Source organism: Lissotriton helveticus, chromosome 10 (assembly GCF_964261635.1).
Source record: "Lissotriton helveticus chromosome 10, aLisHel1.1, whole genome shotgun sequence".
NCBI lineage: Eukaryota > Metazoa > Chordata > Amphibia > Caudata > Salamandridae > Lissotriton > Lissotriton helveticus.
Window position 1 is genome coordinate 1,175,030,348 of NC_136071.1, and position 16,491 is coordinate 1,175,046,838.

At 44.8% G+C, this 16,491-nt stretch overlaps 1 protein-coding gene across 1 annotated transcript in view; it reads left to right on the forward strand.

Moving 5' to 3' along the window:
- TBC1D5 (TBC1 domain family member 5) overlaps positions 1–16,491 on the forward strand; it is a 1,704,599-nt gene that overhangs the window by 1,119,559 nt on the left and 568,549 nt on the right. The window contains exon 16 of the mRNA XM_078664018.1: positions 3,838–4,010. Within this exon, the coding sequence (XP_078520144.1) occupies positions 3,838–4,010 (173 nt within the window). The remainder of the gene's footprint in view (positions 1–3,837; positions 4,011–16,491) is intronic.

Sequence of the window (16,491 nt, forward strand, 5' to 3'; positions counted from 1 at the left end):
GTGGTCACAGGTGTGATTCACCTTTAAATAGCTCAGAGAGTTAATGTGCCTACTGCAGAGCATGACTGTAACCACTCGGCCAGAGGTTTGTATTGGAAGATATCTTAGTTTGTTGAAGATATCCTTGAGTAGCTGCAGGTCACAAGATACAATGCTAGTAAGATGGCTCAGTGAGTTGACATTTCCTGTAAACATGGGGATGCAACCTACCAGGAAACCTTTGAATCCTTTGAAGGTTGATAAACCGTGATATGGATTGTTCACACTCAATGCAGCATAAATGGAATGGAAACAGCCCAGAAGAGAGCAGCCAAGGTGGGCACCAGAGATCACACGAGAAGGGTGAGGAGAGATAAGTGGGTGATTGAACACTCTGAGGGTAGAGGAGCTCGAGGAGGGGTGGGGCAGGCACATGCTTTATGGCTACGGATGCAGGGAAGGAGTGAGAGGGGAGATATGAAGGAAGGAGACGTGAATACCTCGAAGGGAGCAGGGGAAAAAGAAGGAAGATATGAGGGATACTTTAATGATTTAGTGGATATAATGTAATTAACAAGGTACTTGAGTCATTTGATAGATTTACTGCAGAGTATGAACTATTTCATGGAGTGGGAGGCCAGACAGATGCAGGTAAAACTGCATGGACGTAAATACAGAAAAAGAGGGGGCTGTGGTGTAAACTGGAGGTTTACAAGGGCTAGTTCTACTGAAGTAAAGGTGAGGCTTTAGAACAAACACTTAAGAACTTAAACTTGTTGTAGGAAGCAGAGGAAAAACCAGGAAATAGCTTTGTGCAGAAATTGCATTCAGTGGATGAAACTTAGCTTTGGCCCAGCATGCACTTCAGGCGTTGAAGGAAACTCCTCCTCAGATTATATGAAGTCTGAAAAGTATGTATTGCAAACATGAGTAGTTTGCCAGTCCGAGAGCAAGCCAATAAGAGGATTTCCTTACACCAGTAATGGTTACAAGCTCTGAGGTCGATTCCGGCTACTGGATCTCCTCAACTCCACTAGCCATTAGGAGCACAAATGGCAGAGTAAGAACAAAACTGTAGAGCTCATCATTGCAGTATAAAACATATCTATATATATTTCCTGTGCCAAGTCTGCCTTCTTCAAAGTGTGTATTACAGAAGCCCAGAACTCTACATAACGATTATGTAAGATACTCGCTATACAGAGGGCTCAGTCAATCAGGATTTATAAAATGCGGCAAATCACCCCTGAGAGTCTCAAGGCGCTGGAGTTGCGCGCTGCTTTGCAGTGCTCTGTTCATTCGAACAACCATGTCTTGGGTCCCTCTGAAAGGAGAAATAAACAAGGAGCAGCAGTGAAAAACGAGGCAAAAGCAGAAGAAAGCACCCAGAAAAGCAGGGGGGGGGTGAAGGAGAAGCAGTAAAAATGAGGCAAAAGTAGGGGAAAGCTATCCGAGCAACGGGGAGGAAGCAGAGCAGGGCAGCAGCAGGGGAAAGCTGGGCCTGGGACTCACTTCTCCTCCCATCAGCCCCCTTCAGTCAAACTAACTCTAGATTCATTCAACTGCATCAGTGACTTCTACCAAAGCATCATAGAGCTCAAACTCAAGATAGAAAAGGAATCCCCTGTAAGTGAGACCAAAGCGTCCACCATCCACATTTCCCCATTTGGGAATTTAAACAATTTGATCTTGCGGCCCACCTTTTTTTTTTTTTTTTTATTTAAATTTGTTTTTATTGTTGCAGTAAAGTATCTCAGTATAGCATAAACAGTCCGCCGATGTGGCCTCAACATTCAGCCACGATCAGCTATGTGCGCAACATTTTCTTGCTACATAGAACTGGTACACATAAACATGACTTCGACGAGTCCGTGCATTATAATCACGTAAAGGCCCCTGCAGGCGGAGCGGTAATAGGACGGTATCGCCACAGGGGCGATGAAGAAGATCAGATGGGTACTCTCATGCCACAACTGCACTGGATCTGGATTTGTACCGTGCACTTATCTTGCGGCCCACCTTGATGGCATTATGCAAGTTACGACACTGCGTGCAGCGGGCTCACTAACTGTGTCCTACCACCGCATATGGTCAGAAATATTTGATGCTAGTTCACAGGTAATGGACGCCTCCTTGCAGTGCGTGACCTGCACTGACCCTTTAGATACACTTGTTGTCTCTCCTGTGAAGGAGCCCAGCCTGGGTCCTAGCATTCCAGCTCAGCACACCCATCCCCTCCATACCTCTCTTGGCCAAAATAGTAGAACTTCATTCAAAAGTCGCTACAAGAATAGCTTGAATGGGACCTCTTCTGTTGGGGTTTTAAATCCGGTTATATGCCCAGGCTAAGCACAGGCGTTGTAGAGCCACTCTTTGAAAGCCGAGACAAAGGCTTGCTGTGGTCTGTTTGGATCTATCTCTGGACTTTAACTTCAGGGACCATGGGCTGCATGGATCAGGCAGACATCTCCAGTGGATTCATTCATTTCCCACAGGTGGACATTAGTGAATCCACCTCAGTCATTTTATATCTGAGTATAGGTCACCGCTTTGTTGGTTTGTGTAGTGGTTTTTGCTGGCTCCCCTACTTCTCAGTACCATGTGGGCCCCCTGGAAGGCCTCATTGTATCTCATTCTCTGAGATTTCACAGGTATGTGGATGAAACCAAATCATCATGGATCCAATGAAGACAATCCTGAAGTCCATAGCATTTCTCTTCCAGGCTGCTCGGCAATAAGGACCGGAGGCCAAAAAACGTTCTCTGTTTGAACACTAACGCGTCTGAGATTCGGATACAGTTTCCGACTCACTCGACCAGATACAAATTTGACGGACCAGACAGACGACTTAACTCCCCAATTCCCCTAAACTTACTTTAGATGTTCCTCCTGGATCTGTTGAAACTTGACTCAGCAGCCAGTATCTTAACTTCAAGCTATGCAGAAAGACATCAATTATAATTAGATGGCGTTTGATAAATAGAATTGGGTAGATAGAAGTCGATAGATAGCATAGATTTAGCTCGGAAAGTAGGGCTAGTCTTCCTCCAACCCTGATGGGATGTTTCCCTAGTTAACTTGCCCTGAAGGTCTCCATTATCTGCCCACTGCTGGAATCACCTAGACCTTAGTATTCCAGTCCTCGACCAGAACTAAGTGTAATGAGGTCGCTTTATTCTTTCGTGCTAGACTCTGCTTCACGCCCATTTCCCTCAAATCGGACATGGGACTTCGATATACCATAGTTACAGGCACACTGTAGGCAAAGAGGCATATGGTAGCTTTACTATATGTCCCAAACTCAAACCAAGACGCCTTCCTTGTTTCTTCCCTTATAGACTCTGTGACCCAAACACAGATAAATCTGACAGCGTCACTGACTATTAGGCCACCTTCTCAAAGAAAGTGAAACATTCATTAAAAGATATGGTCTGAGAGATCCTTTGGCTAGAAAAACATATAGATCAGGTGGACTGCACCTTTTTTTTTACATACGCGTATGGCAAATTCTAGAATGGACTACTCCTCAGTTAATTATACTTTGCCCACAGTCCTCAATACAAAATGCCACCCAGTAATTGTTTCGGACCAAGCCCACTAGAGCGATCAATAGCGTTGGGTCTAATCAGTGCCCCCGGGGACGCTGCATAGTCCACCCTGCAGTCCTTCCAGATTCATTAATAAGGGCGGAACTAAAAGAATAAATTACTGACTTCTTCCTTTACTGGAACACCTAAGCTTTACTGTATGTATTCAAATGTATTTTTTCACTTGAGCTTGCTCCAGTTAGGTGCGACCTTCGACTTGTTGGGCTTGCTCTAGTTGTGTTTTTGACATTGTTTGATGGTTTACCTCTAGGATAAAGATGGGCTCATCACGCCAGCGCCGTTTGCCCGGCCGCAGGACCATGGGCCGTCCATTGCCATAGTGACCAAAGTGAACTTCATCCAGGACCAGCTCCTGAAGAAGCACGACATTGAGCTGTACATGCACCTGAACCGGCTGGAGATCGCGCCCCAGATCTATGGCCTGTAAGTCTTTCGATGCCTCGCTTTGTCCGGTCGCTGCCGCTGTTATACATCTTGTGCTGTCTAATGCTTTGTTTGCCACTGTACATACTATTGAAAAATGCCCAGGTTGCATGGAAGATGTGTGTGGAGGAAAGCGTGGTGCCCACCGCCATTGAGAGCAATTTCCATAGTTGAGCAGGACACATGGCTGGTCAGAGCGGTCCATGTATACAGGGTTTTGCTGTTCCTTGGTAGTTTGCCATGTGCTGGTGAAGTCTGGTTCATGGCTTCTCTGGGCAGTAGATAATTGATCTTGTATTTGGCTTTGCTGCATGTTGCATACTCGCCAACAGTGGTGCCAGGGCATAAGTGGTAGAACAGAGGAGTGGCCGGATGACTTCAATAATTGATCGGCCTTTGGTGAGAACCTTACAGCATATGAATGTTTTCGGCATCCTTTAGAAGAGGAAGTGTCGCTATAAACTAAAAGGCGGAACATGAGTCTTAAGGTGGTCATCTATTGACTGGTGTCACCGCTAACCTCGAACCCCCATCAGACACCGACAACCATGGACACTCTGGAGTACAAAATCCAACTGGAGACCAACAAAAAAGTAAAATTCCGGAATCGAAACCCAGGCATCTTTAAAGAAGTCAGCATTCTGCAACCCAAAGCCTGGCCAGACCTCAGTCCACAAAGGTACATTTCAGAAGCTAAAATCTACCAGACATCCCCTGAGGGTATTCTGGAGTCCAACGCATAACCAGACATCATGAAACAAATTTGCATAGTAGAATCTGAAACTGACCAGACATCCCTAAAGGGTGTTCTGGAATCTAGAACCTAACCAGACATCATGAAACAAATATACTTAGTAGAATCTAAAACCTACCAGACATCCCTAAAGAGAATTCTGGAACCTAAAACCTAACCAGACATCATGAAACAAATATACTTAGTGGAATGTAAAACCTACCAGACATCCCTAAAGGGTGTTCTGGAATCTAGAACCTAACCAGACAATATGAAACAAATATACTTAGTAGAATGTAAAACCTACCAGACATCCCTAAAGGGTGTTCTGGAATCTAGAACCTAACCAGACATCATGAAACAAATATACTTAGTAGAATTTAAAACCTACCAGACATCCCTAAAGAGAATTCTGGAATCTAAAACCTAACCAGACATCATGAAACAAATATACTTAGTGGAATGTAAAACCTACCAGACATCCCTAAAGGGTGTTCTGGAATCTAGAACCTAACCAGACATCATGAAACAAATATACTTAGTAGAATGTAAAACCTACCAGACATCCCTAAAGAGAATTCTGGAATCTAGAACATACCAGACATCATGAAACAAATATACTTAGTAGAATGTAAAACCTACCAGACATCCCTAAAGGGTGTTCTGGAATCTAGAACCTAACCAGACATCATGAAACAAATATACTTAGTAGAATGTAAAACCTACCAGACATCCCTAAAGAGAATTCTGGAATCTAGAACATACCAGACATCATGAAACAAATATACTTAGTAGAATGTAAAACCTACCAGACATCCCTAAAGGGTGCTCTGGAATCTAAAACCTAACCAGACATCATGAAACAAATATACTTAGTAGAATGTAAAACCTACCAGACATCCCTAAAGAGAATTCTGGAATCTAGAACATACCAGACATCATGAAACAAATATACTTAGTAGAATGTAAAACCTACCAGACATCCCTAAAGGGTGTTCTGGAATCTAAAACCTAACCAGACATCATGAAACAAATATACTTAGTGGAATGTAAAACCTACCAGACATCCCTAAAGGGTGTTCTGGAATCTAGAACCTAACCAGACATCATGAAACAAATATACTTAGTGGAATGTAAAACCTACCAGACATCCCTAAAGGGTGTTCTGGAATCTAGAACCTAACCAGACATCATGAAACAAATATACTTAGTAGAATTTAAAACCTACCAGACATCCCTAAAGGGTGTTCTGGAATCTAGAACCTAACCAGACATCATGAAACAAATATACTTAGTGGAATGTAAAACCTACCAGACATCCCTAAAGAGAATTCTGGAATCTAGAACGTACCAAACATCATGAAACAAATATACTTAGTAGAATTTAAAACCTACCAGACATCCCTAAAGAGAATTCTGGAATCTAGAACGTACCAAACATCATGAAACAAATATACTTAGTAGAATTTAAAACCTACCAGACATCCCTAAAGGGTGTTCTGGAATCTAGAACCTAACCAGACATCATGAAACAAATATACTTAGTAGAATGTAAAACCTACCAGACATCCCTAAAGAGAATTCTGGAATCTAGAACATACCAGACATCATGAAACAAATATACTTAGTAGAATTTAAAACCGACCAGACATCCGTAAAGGGTGTTCTGGAATCTAGAACCTAACCAGACATCATGAAACAAATATACTTAGTAGAATTTAAAACCTACCAGACATCCCTAAAGGGTATTCTGGAATCTAGAACCTAACCAGACATCATGAAACAAATATACTTAGTAGAATTTAAAACCTACCAGACATCCCTAAAGGGTATTCTGGAATCTAGAACCTAACCAGACATCATGAAACAAATATACTTAGTAGAATTTAAAACCGACCAGACATCCCTAAAGAGAATTCTGGAATCTAGAACGTACCAAACATCATGAAACAAATATACTTAGTGGAATTTAAAACCTACTAGACTTCCCTAAAGGGTGTTCTGGAATCTAGAACCTAACCAGACATCATGAAACAAATATACTTAGTAGAATTTAAAACCTACCAGACATCCCTAAAGGGTATTCTGGAATCTAGAACCTAACCAGACATCATGAAACAAATATACTTAGTAGAATTTAAAACCGACCAGACATCCCTAAAGAGAATTCTGGAATCTAGAACGTACCAAACATCATGAAACAAATATACTTAGTGGAATTTAAAACCTACTAGACTTCCCTAAAGGGTGTTCTGGAATCTAGAACGTACCAAACATCATGAAACAAATATACTTAGTAGAATTTAAAACCTACCAGACATCCCTAAAGGGTGTTCTGGAATCTAGAACCTAACCAGACATCATGAAACAAATATACTTAGTAGAATTTAAAACCTACCAGACATCCCTAAAGAGAATTCTGGAATCTAAAACCTAACCAGACATCATGAAACAAATATACTTAGTGGAATGTAAAACCTACCAGACATCCCTAAAGAGAATTCTGGAATCTAGAACGTACCAAACATCATGAAACAAATATACTTAGTAGAATTTAAAACCTACCAGACATCCCTAAAGGGTGTTCTGGAATCTAGAACCTAACCAGACATCATGAAACAAATATACTTAGTAGAATCTAAAACCTACCAGACATCCCTAAAGAGAATTCTGGAACCTAAAACCTAACCAGACATCATGAAACAAATATACTTAGTGGAATGTAAAACCTACCAGACATCCCTAAAGGGTGTTCTGGAATCTAGAACGTACCAGACATCATGAAACAAATCGACATAGTAGACTCTAAAACCTAACCATGCCTCATCCAACAAAGAGTATTTTGTTAAAAACCATCATCAGACTATATGCCTCAAACTCAAACCAAGACGCCTTCCTCGTTTCTTTCCTTATAGACTTTGTGACCCAACCACAGATAAATCTGACAGCGTCACTGACTATTGGGCCTCTTTGTCAAAGATCGTCAAACATTCATTAAAAGATATGGGCTGGGAGATCCTTGGCTAGAAAAACATATAGAACAGGTGGACTGCACCTTTTTTCACATATTCTAATGGCATATTCTAGAAAGGACTTCTCCTCAGTTCATTATACTTTGATGCTCTTATGCCCACGGTCCTTGGTACTAAATGCCACCCGGTAATAGTTTCGGACCAAGCCCACTAGAGCGATCAAGGGAGAATAAAAACCCTTTTAGACCTGATCCAAGAAAGATGTACTGCGGCATCCAGTGACTCTCACCAGACACCCACCCAGCACCTCCATATAACACAGCTCACGCGTGTTACATTTAGAATACACCTCTGATGCAGCCACGTGCTAGCCAGTAAAACACTATCCCATTGGCGCGATTCCAGTGTTAGGCTTTTAATACATCTCGGAGAGTCATTAATTTTCAAAGAAAATGTCCATTCCATTTCATTACAGTTGTTCTGTGGTAAAATGTAACCAAGATTTTTTTTTTAAAAATACGGGCAGAGTAATTTTATCTCATGAGGGCTGGTTTGAGCATAAGTTGTTAGTCACTGGCCCCATGACTGACAAACAATAAACTGGCCTTCAGCTGCCCTTCACTGTATGACTTTAGCCGGGCCGCCTGGCACCCGCTTTGATACAGCGCAGTTGTAGTCTTGTTACCCATGCCCAGAGGTGGGTAGACAGCTAGGACTGGTAACCAGCAGAGTGTGGGGTCATTGCTGTAACTTTCACTGCCACATAGAACCGATAACCACTACCACCCACTCTGGATGAAAAGCCAAGCTAGTGTCTGACTGTCAGCTGTACGGGGGCCAATAGGGTGTCAGCACTGTGTGGGTGCAGCACACACACCACTGTGACCTGGAATGGTCTATGACCACAGAAACCAAGAGGTAGAACCTACTATCCAAGCCATCTCAGAGTTCATATGCAAACAAACACAAACCTGCAGCTTTGTAGCAGGGCCGGTCCTAGAACTCCTGGGGCCCCGGGCGAAAGAGAAGATGTGAGGCCCCTCTAATTTGCATGTATCTTCCAGTCGCAACCGGCATGACTCGCGGGTGGAGGATCTCGCGGGAGTTCGGAAGGGGGGGGGAGAACAGGAAGCAGGCAGCCTCCCTCCCCTCCCCTAAGCCAATCATAATGCTGCAATGGCAGCGTTGTAATTGATCAGGACGCCGACCAGCCAGGCACTTCTGGGGAGGCCATTTTCCCCATGTAGGCTGCATTGCAGCCTGCATAGAGAATGGCCAAGTGCGCAAGACTGGTTTGGCCGAACAGTCAGCGCCCTTAGCAGTTGGCAAGGCAATCCAACCCCTCCCCTAAAACAGACATGCCCACCCCCAACGAAACACTTCTGCTTTCTCGCAGTGTTAGAAGCAGAAACATAAAATGGTCGTTTTAGCATTTTGTGTTTCTGCTTTTGCGAGAAAGTAGTGGGGCGTCGCTCCTCCGCCCTAGTGAAGGAGCCGCCCTTGGTAATATCACAAGAAGTGACATCATAGAAAGTGACATCGCAGGACTATTGATCTTATTTGGCATCCCTTTAGAGACCTAACGTGGATATCAGTAACATGGACAAAAAGATAAATATACAAATGAAATAAGTCCATATATTTTAAAACTGTTAAATGGATTACATTTGTCTCATTAGATGGAAAAGCTAGGTGCAGGTCTCCCTAAGATGTATATTATTTACTCCTCGTTAACAGATTGTTTCCAGATGAGTGCATGATACAATTTCCAGTTCTGCCTCATAAAGGGGGGAGATACTGTTGAGGTAATGAGGGGCGGGATCATTCAAAATATAAAATTACACAAGAGAAAACCTCTAAGACCATGGATATAATTGCACATTTCAAAACGTTCCCTTATCTTTCTGTGCCATTATTGTGCTACCTTAGGATGCCATTACGTAATTTGTTTTAAAGTAAGTCCTCTCAGCAGAATCCCACACTCCCATGCTAAGAGACGTAGGACAATCTTTTTTGTGTGTGTGCTCTTTACTCACCAGAATTATGTTAAGTGCAAAAACACAACACATATAGTACAAAATTACAAGACACCATTGCAAACAAATAAAGATTTTACATAAGCAAAAACAGTCTTAGAACAACCGAGACCACTGCTAAATCATACATTGACTTGAAGGTATGCTACAGATTCAAGGGGTTGTCAAATCAACGCTTTTGATTTGGTGTTAGAACTGTAGGAAGTAGATGTGGCCAGATTTAGCACTGGTGGAGCTCTGTGCGACAATGTTGGTGCCCCCAATGACTTGCTCTGCCACCGATTCCCTCACTACCACCCTTTAACAGTGCCCCTCAAGTCTCCATAACTACACTCTCTCTCAGGTGCATTTAATTTGATAAACAGCACCACTGATACCAATTTAGAGTGTCAGAGAACTTTATATCACACATTACACAGAGATAATCAATAATACGTGTGGAAATCACAATAGGTAATTTTACATAAGACAAAGGACTAGGAGTCACATGACAATCGTACTAGTAGGCAGTATAGTTTAATAATGATTGATCTGGAGAAACACAAACTCTGAATTTAGGACGTAATACCATGGTTGGAAGTTCTCTTTAATAACCAGAATTGATTTCTGTTCAAGTGAACCCTTTTCGCAACATTATGTTAATCAAAGACTGGGGAAAAAACCATAACGATGTAAATTATACCTTGCAGTTGGCATGCATCTCTTAGATCACAGTTAATAGCTCATTGTTCTATGTTAGGATTTTGACTTATAAACTGCAAGTACCAATAGGATCTCTCTGACAAAAGCAGTAATCCACTGGCCTATTTACATTATGTGGACTTGGTGATCTGCATGGGGCATGTTCTTTGCAGCGAGCACATTAACCCTCTGCGCTACCTTTCCATGAGTCAAAACTTCCACTTGACAAACCTCCATTTCTCTCTAGGAAGAACATTGATCACCGGAGTTTCATGACATTTTTATTGTTGCCGAAAATTCCTGGAGGCCAGGAAGGAGGCAGCAAGTGCTTTTAGAAACATAATATACTCACAAACATGACCCAAAGTCAGCGCTCAATGCGATCTCACCGTTTGCACCGCCCTAGAGTCTCCCTCCTCAAGGGTCATGTGACCTCAATGACAGAGTCACTGTTGCTCTAGGGTGTGCTGCTTCGTAGGCCTGCCCAAAAGACTTGCGGTGGGCTTCAATAGGGATTGTGGTAGGCAGGCCTTCAAGGTTAACCCACACTTGCCACTGCTAGGGTTCACCTTCCGATGCTAAGACACCAGGGCTTCTAAGGTCTTGCGGGTCCTTCCAAGGTCTAGCATGGAAATATGCTCCTTCAGGGAGAATGGTCTGGTGGACTGGTCATGAAGGCTGAACCTGGCTCCCCAGTTCCAAATTCGGCAGCTCTGACCATAGTGCCACATCCTCTCCCCACTGAACACCATACTACCCCACTGAGAGAAACTCGCACTGCCTTCAACTACAACCCAGTTGCGCCCCGCTAAACTCCTGGGGGGGACTCAATTCAAATTAGGCACTAGACAAGAGCAATATGCTGCCTAAAAAAAAGTGACAACATGCTGGAAATAGCACACACTCATAAGGAATGTAAGATTAATTAAAGCATGTGAAATGTAAGCAGGAACAACATGGTTACCTTAATGCTTTTGCACTTATTCAGAAATGAATGAGTGCTTTTGCATGAAAAGTTAAGGCCATGACTACAGGGCCGGAACGGACCTGCTTCAATGCCCATTGAATATATCCTTACAAAACAAAAGCAATATGGTTTAAAAAGACCACATTTGTGAATACAGAGCAGTGGTATGCACTTTATTTTCCAGTCCGCCCATCAAGCAGGTATTGCAGTACATCCAGAAATGGTGCACTTCCCCACCCGGGGAAAACAAAGCTGTTTAGAGAAAGACAAGAAAACAAAAGTAGCGCTTCACTGGTAAACTCTGTGTAGAGGCACTAATGTGTTTTGGCTGTGAATAAAATCAACCTGGCCCCTTTTCGACCCACTCTGTCTTGCTTTAGTTATTTTTTTACATTTTGAATTTCTTATTTCTCTCTTTCCCAAGGCTGCACTTTGGAAGTGAAAAATGTCACAAAAAAGATGACCTTTCCAGCAAAAAAGTTTTTCTTTTTTGTATTCATTTCACAGGGGAACAAATAAAGGAAAGGAAAAGAAAGAGGGAGTAGTGGCTACTGGGAAGGGGGCCCCCACACCTTGACCTTGCAGATTTCTACAGTGCTTAGAGGCCCAGGGAAAGGGGGCCCCACACCTGGACCTTGCTGCTTGCTCTAGTGCTTCGAGGCCCAGGGAAAGGGTCCCCCTCCCCTGGGCCTTCGAAGCAGTAACAATGCCTTTCTTAAAACACTGCCCCAGCACCAGTTGATCTGGCTGCTCCCTCCTCCCCTCACCCACTGCTCCTTACCTGTGTCCGGCTGGTCCTGGAAACAAAGGGGCCTTCTGTCACCTAGCAACAAAATGCAGACAGGGAATGGCGGTACTTAAGAGAGGTGTTGCCTCGCCCTGACACTCTGAGCCCTAATTGCTGGCCCTGCCGCTTTGACTTCCCCACTCTGTTTGTCCCTCCCCCCCCCCACCCCTGCACCCCCAGGAATGCCACCATGTGGTTGACACCAGACATCTCTGATGTATATTCTAATTGTGTGGGGAGGGGGCCCTGGTGGAGCAGGGGGGCAATCTGTTAAAGTAATTTATTTCACAGTGAAGGGGGAGGCCCCCTGCGGGGGCCCCCTGCCTCTCACCTGAGCGCGAGGCCCTGGGCGGCTGCCCATACTGCCCATGCCTAGCGCCGGCCCTGCTTTGTAGGTGTTCACTGACTTTTATCGGGGTGCCCGACCCCAAAATGTCTACATTCACACCCCTAACACTCATTGTGAATGCACCACTTCCACAAAGCTTGCGCACTTTTTGCATATGTGACTGCACATGCAAACGTGAAATTCAAACAATTTTGGCTCTTGAAATCAAGATGTGAAATGTACTGTTACAAAGCGCTCTGTGTGCGCATGAATCTTCAGCTTAGGCACACAACCTTTTGTGAATCGGGCTGTTTGTTACTCTTGTGTTAAACGATCGCTGGGCTGATGCGTGATGAAGGTTTCTAGTCCCAGCCAGCCCCTGGACTCCCGACACAGGTCCCCTCTTGGAGCCCTGGTCCTTCTCCGCCTCCTGTGTCTGAAGTGCACATGTGTGGTCTTCTAGGGTGATACATCCCAACAGGTGTGAGGTATACATTGTAGTCAGACGTGTACATTCCCTTTCATACAACAACCACGTCTGTCCTCCCCTTGTCCACGTCTGTCCTTTTGTCCATGTGGACAGCAAGTGAAGGTTGCGAAGCGTCACTGGTGGGCACGTTGGGGCGGGCGTGAGCTGGTTGGACCAATCATTCACCTGACCTTTTGTCTTTTAATTGATTCTGTGTTGGTCACAACTATGTGTATTGTATTGTAATTGCATTTGTATAGCGCTTACTACCCCTGATGAGGCGTCGAAGCGCTTTTTTGTCGGGTAGCACGCTACTCCGGGACCCATAGAGGATTAGTGTTGAATTAGTAGAGTGAAACATGCAAGTACATTTTAAGTGGTGGATAGGTTAGTCAGTTATTCGGATTTGGAATGATAGCAGAAGGATAGAGGAGGATAAAGGTTTGTATTTATATAGCGCTTGTTGACGCGCGCTATTCAGGAAGCCCATAAAAGATTAGTGGTGAATTAATATGGTGAAATATGAGGTAATTTGAGTGGTGGATATTAGTCAGTTACTTGGAGTGAGATGGATAGCGGATGGATAAAAGGGGAAGAGAGATTTGCATTCAAATAGCACTTGTTACCCCTGATGGGTGTTGAAGCGCTTTTCTGGCGAGTAGCACGCCACTCCGGAACCCATAAAAGATTAGTGTTCAAAATTAGTATAGTATAAATATGAAGTAATTTGAGTAGTAGATATGTTATTCAGTTATTTGGGCAGTATATTAGTATAGTTGAATATGGAATATGGAATTTGAGAAGGGAACATGTTAGTCTGTTAATTTTGATTGAAAAAGGATAGTGGAGGGATAAAAGAGTGAAGGATTTTTTTTTTAGGTGTTCGCAGTAGGAAGAGGCTTTTGGATGAGTAAAAAGGAGTTTCAGAGGAGAGTTTAGAAAGGTTTGTTTTAGAGGATCGGTGTAGTAAAAAGAGGTGTCAGATGATGCAAGGAGGGGTAGAGCAGGAGAGAGTCTAGAAAGGGTTAGTTTTGGCGATCATAGTAGTGGTATGGGGTTTGGGATAAAAGAGAGTGGATGTAGAGGATATATTGATAGATGTATAGGATGTCTGTTGCTGCCTGTTGCACTGAACGTCCCAAGGATGTTGGAGTAAAGAATGAACATCCAAGGGTCAGTGACGAATAATCTGTAGTGTACGCAGCCCTTGGACTACAAGGACAACATGGCGTATTGTAGGCCTTCTGAGGACCACGCCTACAAGGGATTCAGTGATGAGGGCATTACTGTTGGCTTGCCTGTCGTCAGACTCTGTTTTTGTAAATAGGGGGACAGAGGCGCAGGTCGTTGCCCCCAGTACAGAACACTTGCCTAGGAGTCTCCACTGGGCCCGTTCACAGGCCCATCAGTCCCCGCTAGTGGCTTTCTTTCGAGCGCCAGATGATACAACCATGGGCCAAATGATCATTAATGTTGACCGGAGACCTGATCTCCCACCATCTTACGCCAACACCCCCGTTGTTGAGGATATTCCTGGTTTCCGAGCAAGAAAGGGGTTTATTTGAGTGTCCTCCTGCTCACACCTTCTGAACTGTACGGTTTCTCGAGGGTTGGGTGCCAGCAAAGACCACAGCATTGAATGCTGGGCCCCTATATATTGTGAATTCATATTAAAAAAAATAGCTTCAACGCTGTATTGTTTCGAGTAAGTGCCTCCCTTGTAGTAAGAGGCCGTCGGGTGAAATGATCAGCGGGTTGGGGGCTGCGGGCTGGGAATTCGCGCACCATCTGTCCCCCCAGAAAAGAACGCCCCCGTTTAACCCCGGTGAGCTCCACTTTTCCCGGGAGCGGCGGCTGCCGTGGCAACAATCAAGCCACCGAGAGAGGCGAGGGTGGAAAGCTGCGGGGGGCGGCAAGTTCCTCCCCGAGCTCGTGTTTGCTTCGCGCCATTTGTTGCTGGGGCGCCCCCTTGGCGCCTTTTTCAGGCCTGACCTATGGAAAGGCGCCATTCTCACCGCCCTTGGAGACAGCGAGGACGGACTCGGGTATGGCTGGAGGGCCCTGGGTGTAGTCTTAGGCTGAGCCTTACCACAGCTGCAGCTCTCCCCAGTGTGGTACCATCCACGCCCGCCCCGTCCCTCTGTGCCCCCCTTAAGTACTATTGGGCTTCCTCTAACATTCCAAAGAGAAGCATAAAATACCCCAGGGGAGGGTCTGTTCACTGTTCTCACCCCAGCCCAGCCCTCCAGTGTTTAGGGGAGGTGCGTCATGGTACGCATTGCTGGACTCTGGCATACGAGGAGATTTAAAATACATGCATGTCATGGAGTGCCTTGACATGTGCACAGAGGCTGAGCGCCATTGACTGACTGGGAGCTTCAGGACACGCAGGGCCGCTGGAAGGATGCGATTGCGCGGACGCGGCCTTTTTGACATAGTTATAGATTTGCCTCCTTTGCCAAATAATCCATCATCTGCTGCATAATCCTCAGATTTTGACAAAACAAATATTATTTCAACCGCAACCAGTTGAAAAGTTGCAACATGTGTTGCTGCACAGTGGCAAGACCTCTGCAAAGGTTGGCCGGTCCCCTTCCTTTTGCTTACTGTTGTATTGGGGTGTTAAACTGGAACGAATGAAGTGCAGCCAATGCTCAGACAGTGTGAAAATGACAAAATAATTAAGTAATACCATTACAATATGTGTGCATTACCCCGCATAATTTGCCTTTTCTTGACTCATAATTTACCCTGCCACATAATTTGGCCCTCCTCTGCTGCATAATTCCGAAGTCCCTGAACACCAGGGCTGTGCACAGCACTCTCGCTGAATGGCCCTGAATAGACCTAGCCACCTCCAGACCCCTCAGCGTGTTCTAGAAGCGTCCCACCCCTCACTGGCCTAATGGGGGTCCTCTCCCAGAACAGCATTGATGCAATCACTCCTTTCGGCGTGAGGTAGAAGCGTCCCACTCCTCACTGGCCTAATGGGGGTCCTCTCTCAGAACAGCATTGATGCAGTCCCTCCTTTCGGCGCGAGGTAGAAGTGTCCCACTCCTCAGCACCCTAATTGGGGTCCTACCCCCAGAACAGCATTGAAGCAGTCCCTCCTTTCAGCGCGGCCGAGCCACACCCCACCCGCCGGTCCTCTTGCCAGACCCCTTTCCCACTATGCCCCTCGCCTACTTTTGTACCAAAAGAAACAGCAATGGGGGATACAGTCGCCTCACCACTCGCAAACAGACTAGCATGCGGAGCCGGCGAAGACTCTCAGATTAAAAGCTCTTTACTGGCCCTTCCAACTATGCTAATTCTGTCTCGCAAGGCAAGCCTTCAAGTGGATGGGCTGCATGATAATTGATCAGTTTGCGTGTGGGGAGCTAAATGGACGTTCAGAAGGGACACTCGGCCTCGTTCACCATGCGTGGCTGGAGTGCCTCACTGTTGGCATTACAGGGCGTCCTAACGGATGGAGATAGTGGATTGTCTCGAGTATTTAATTACCACC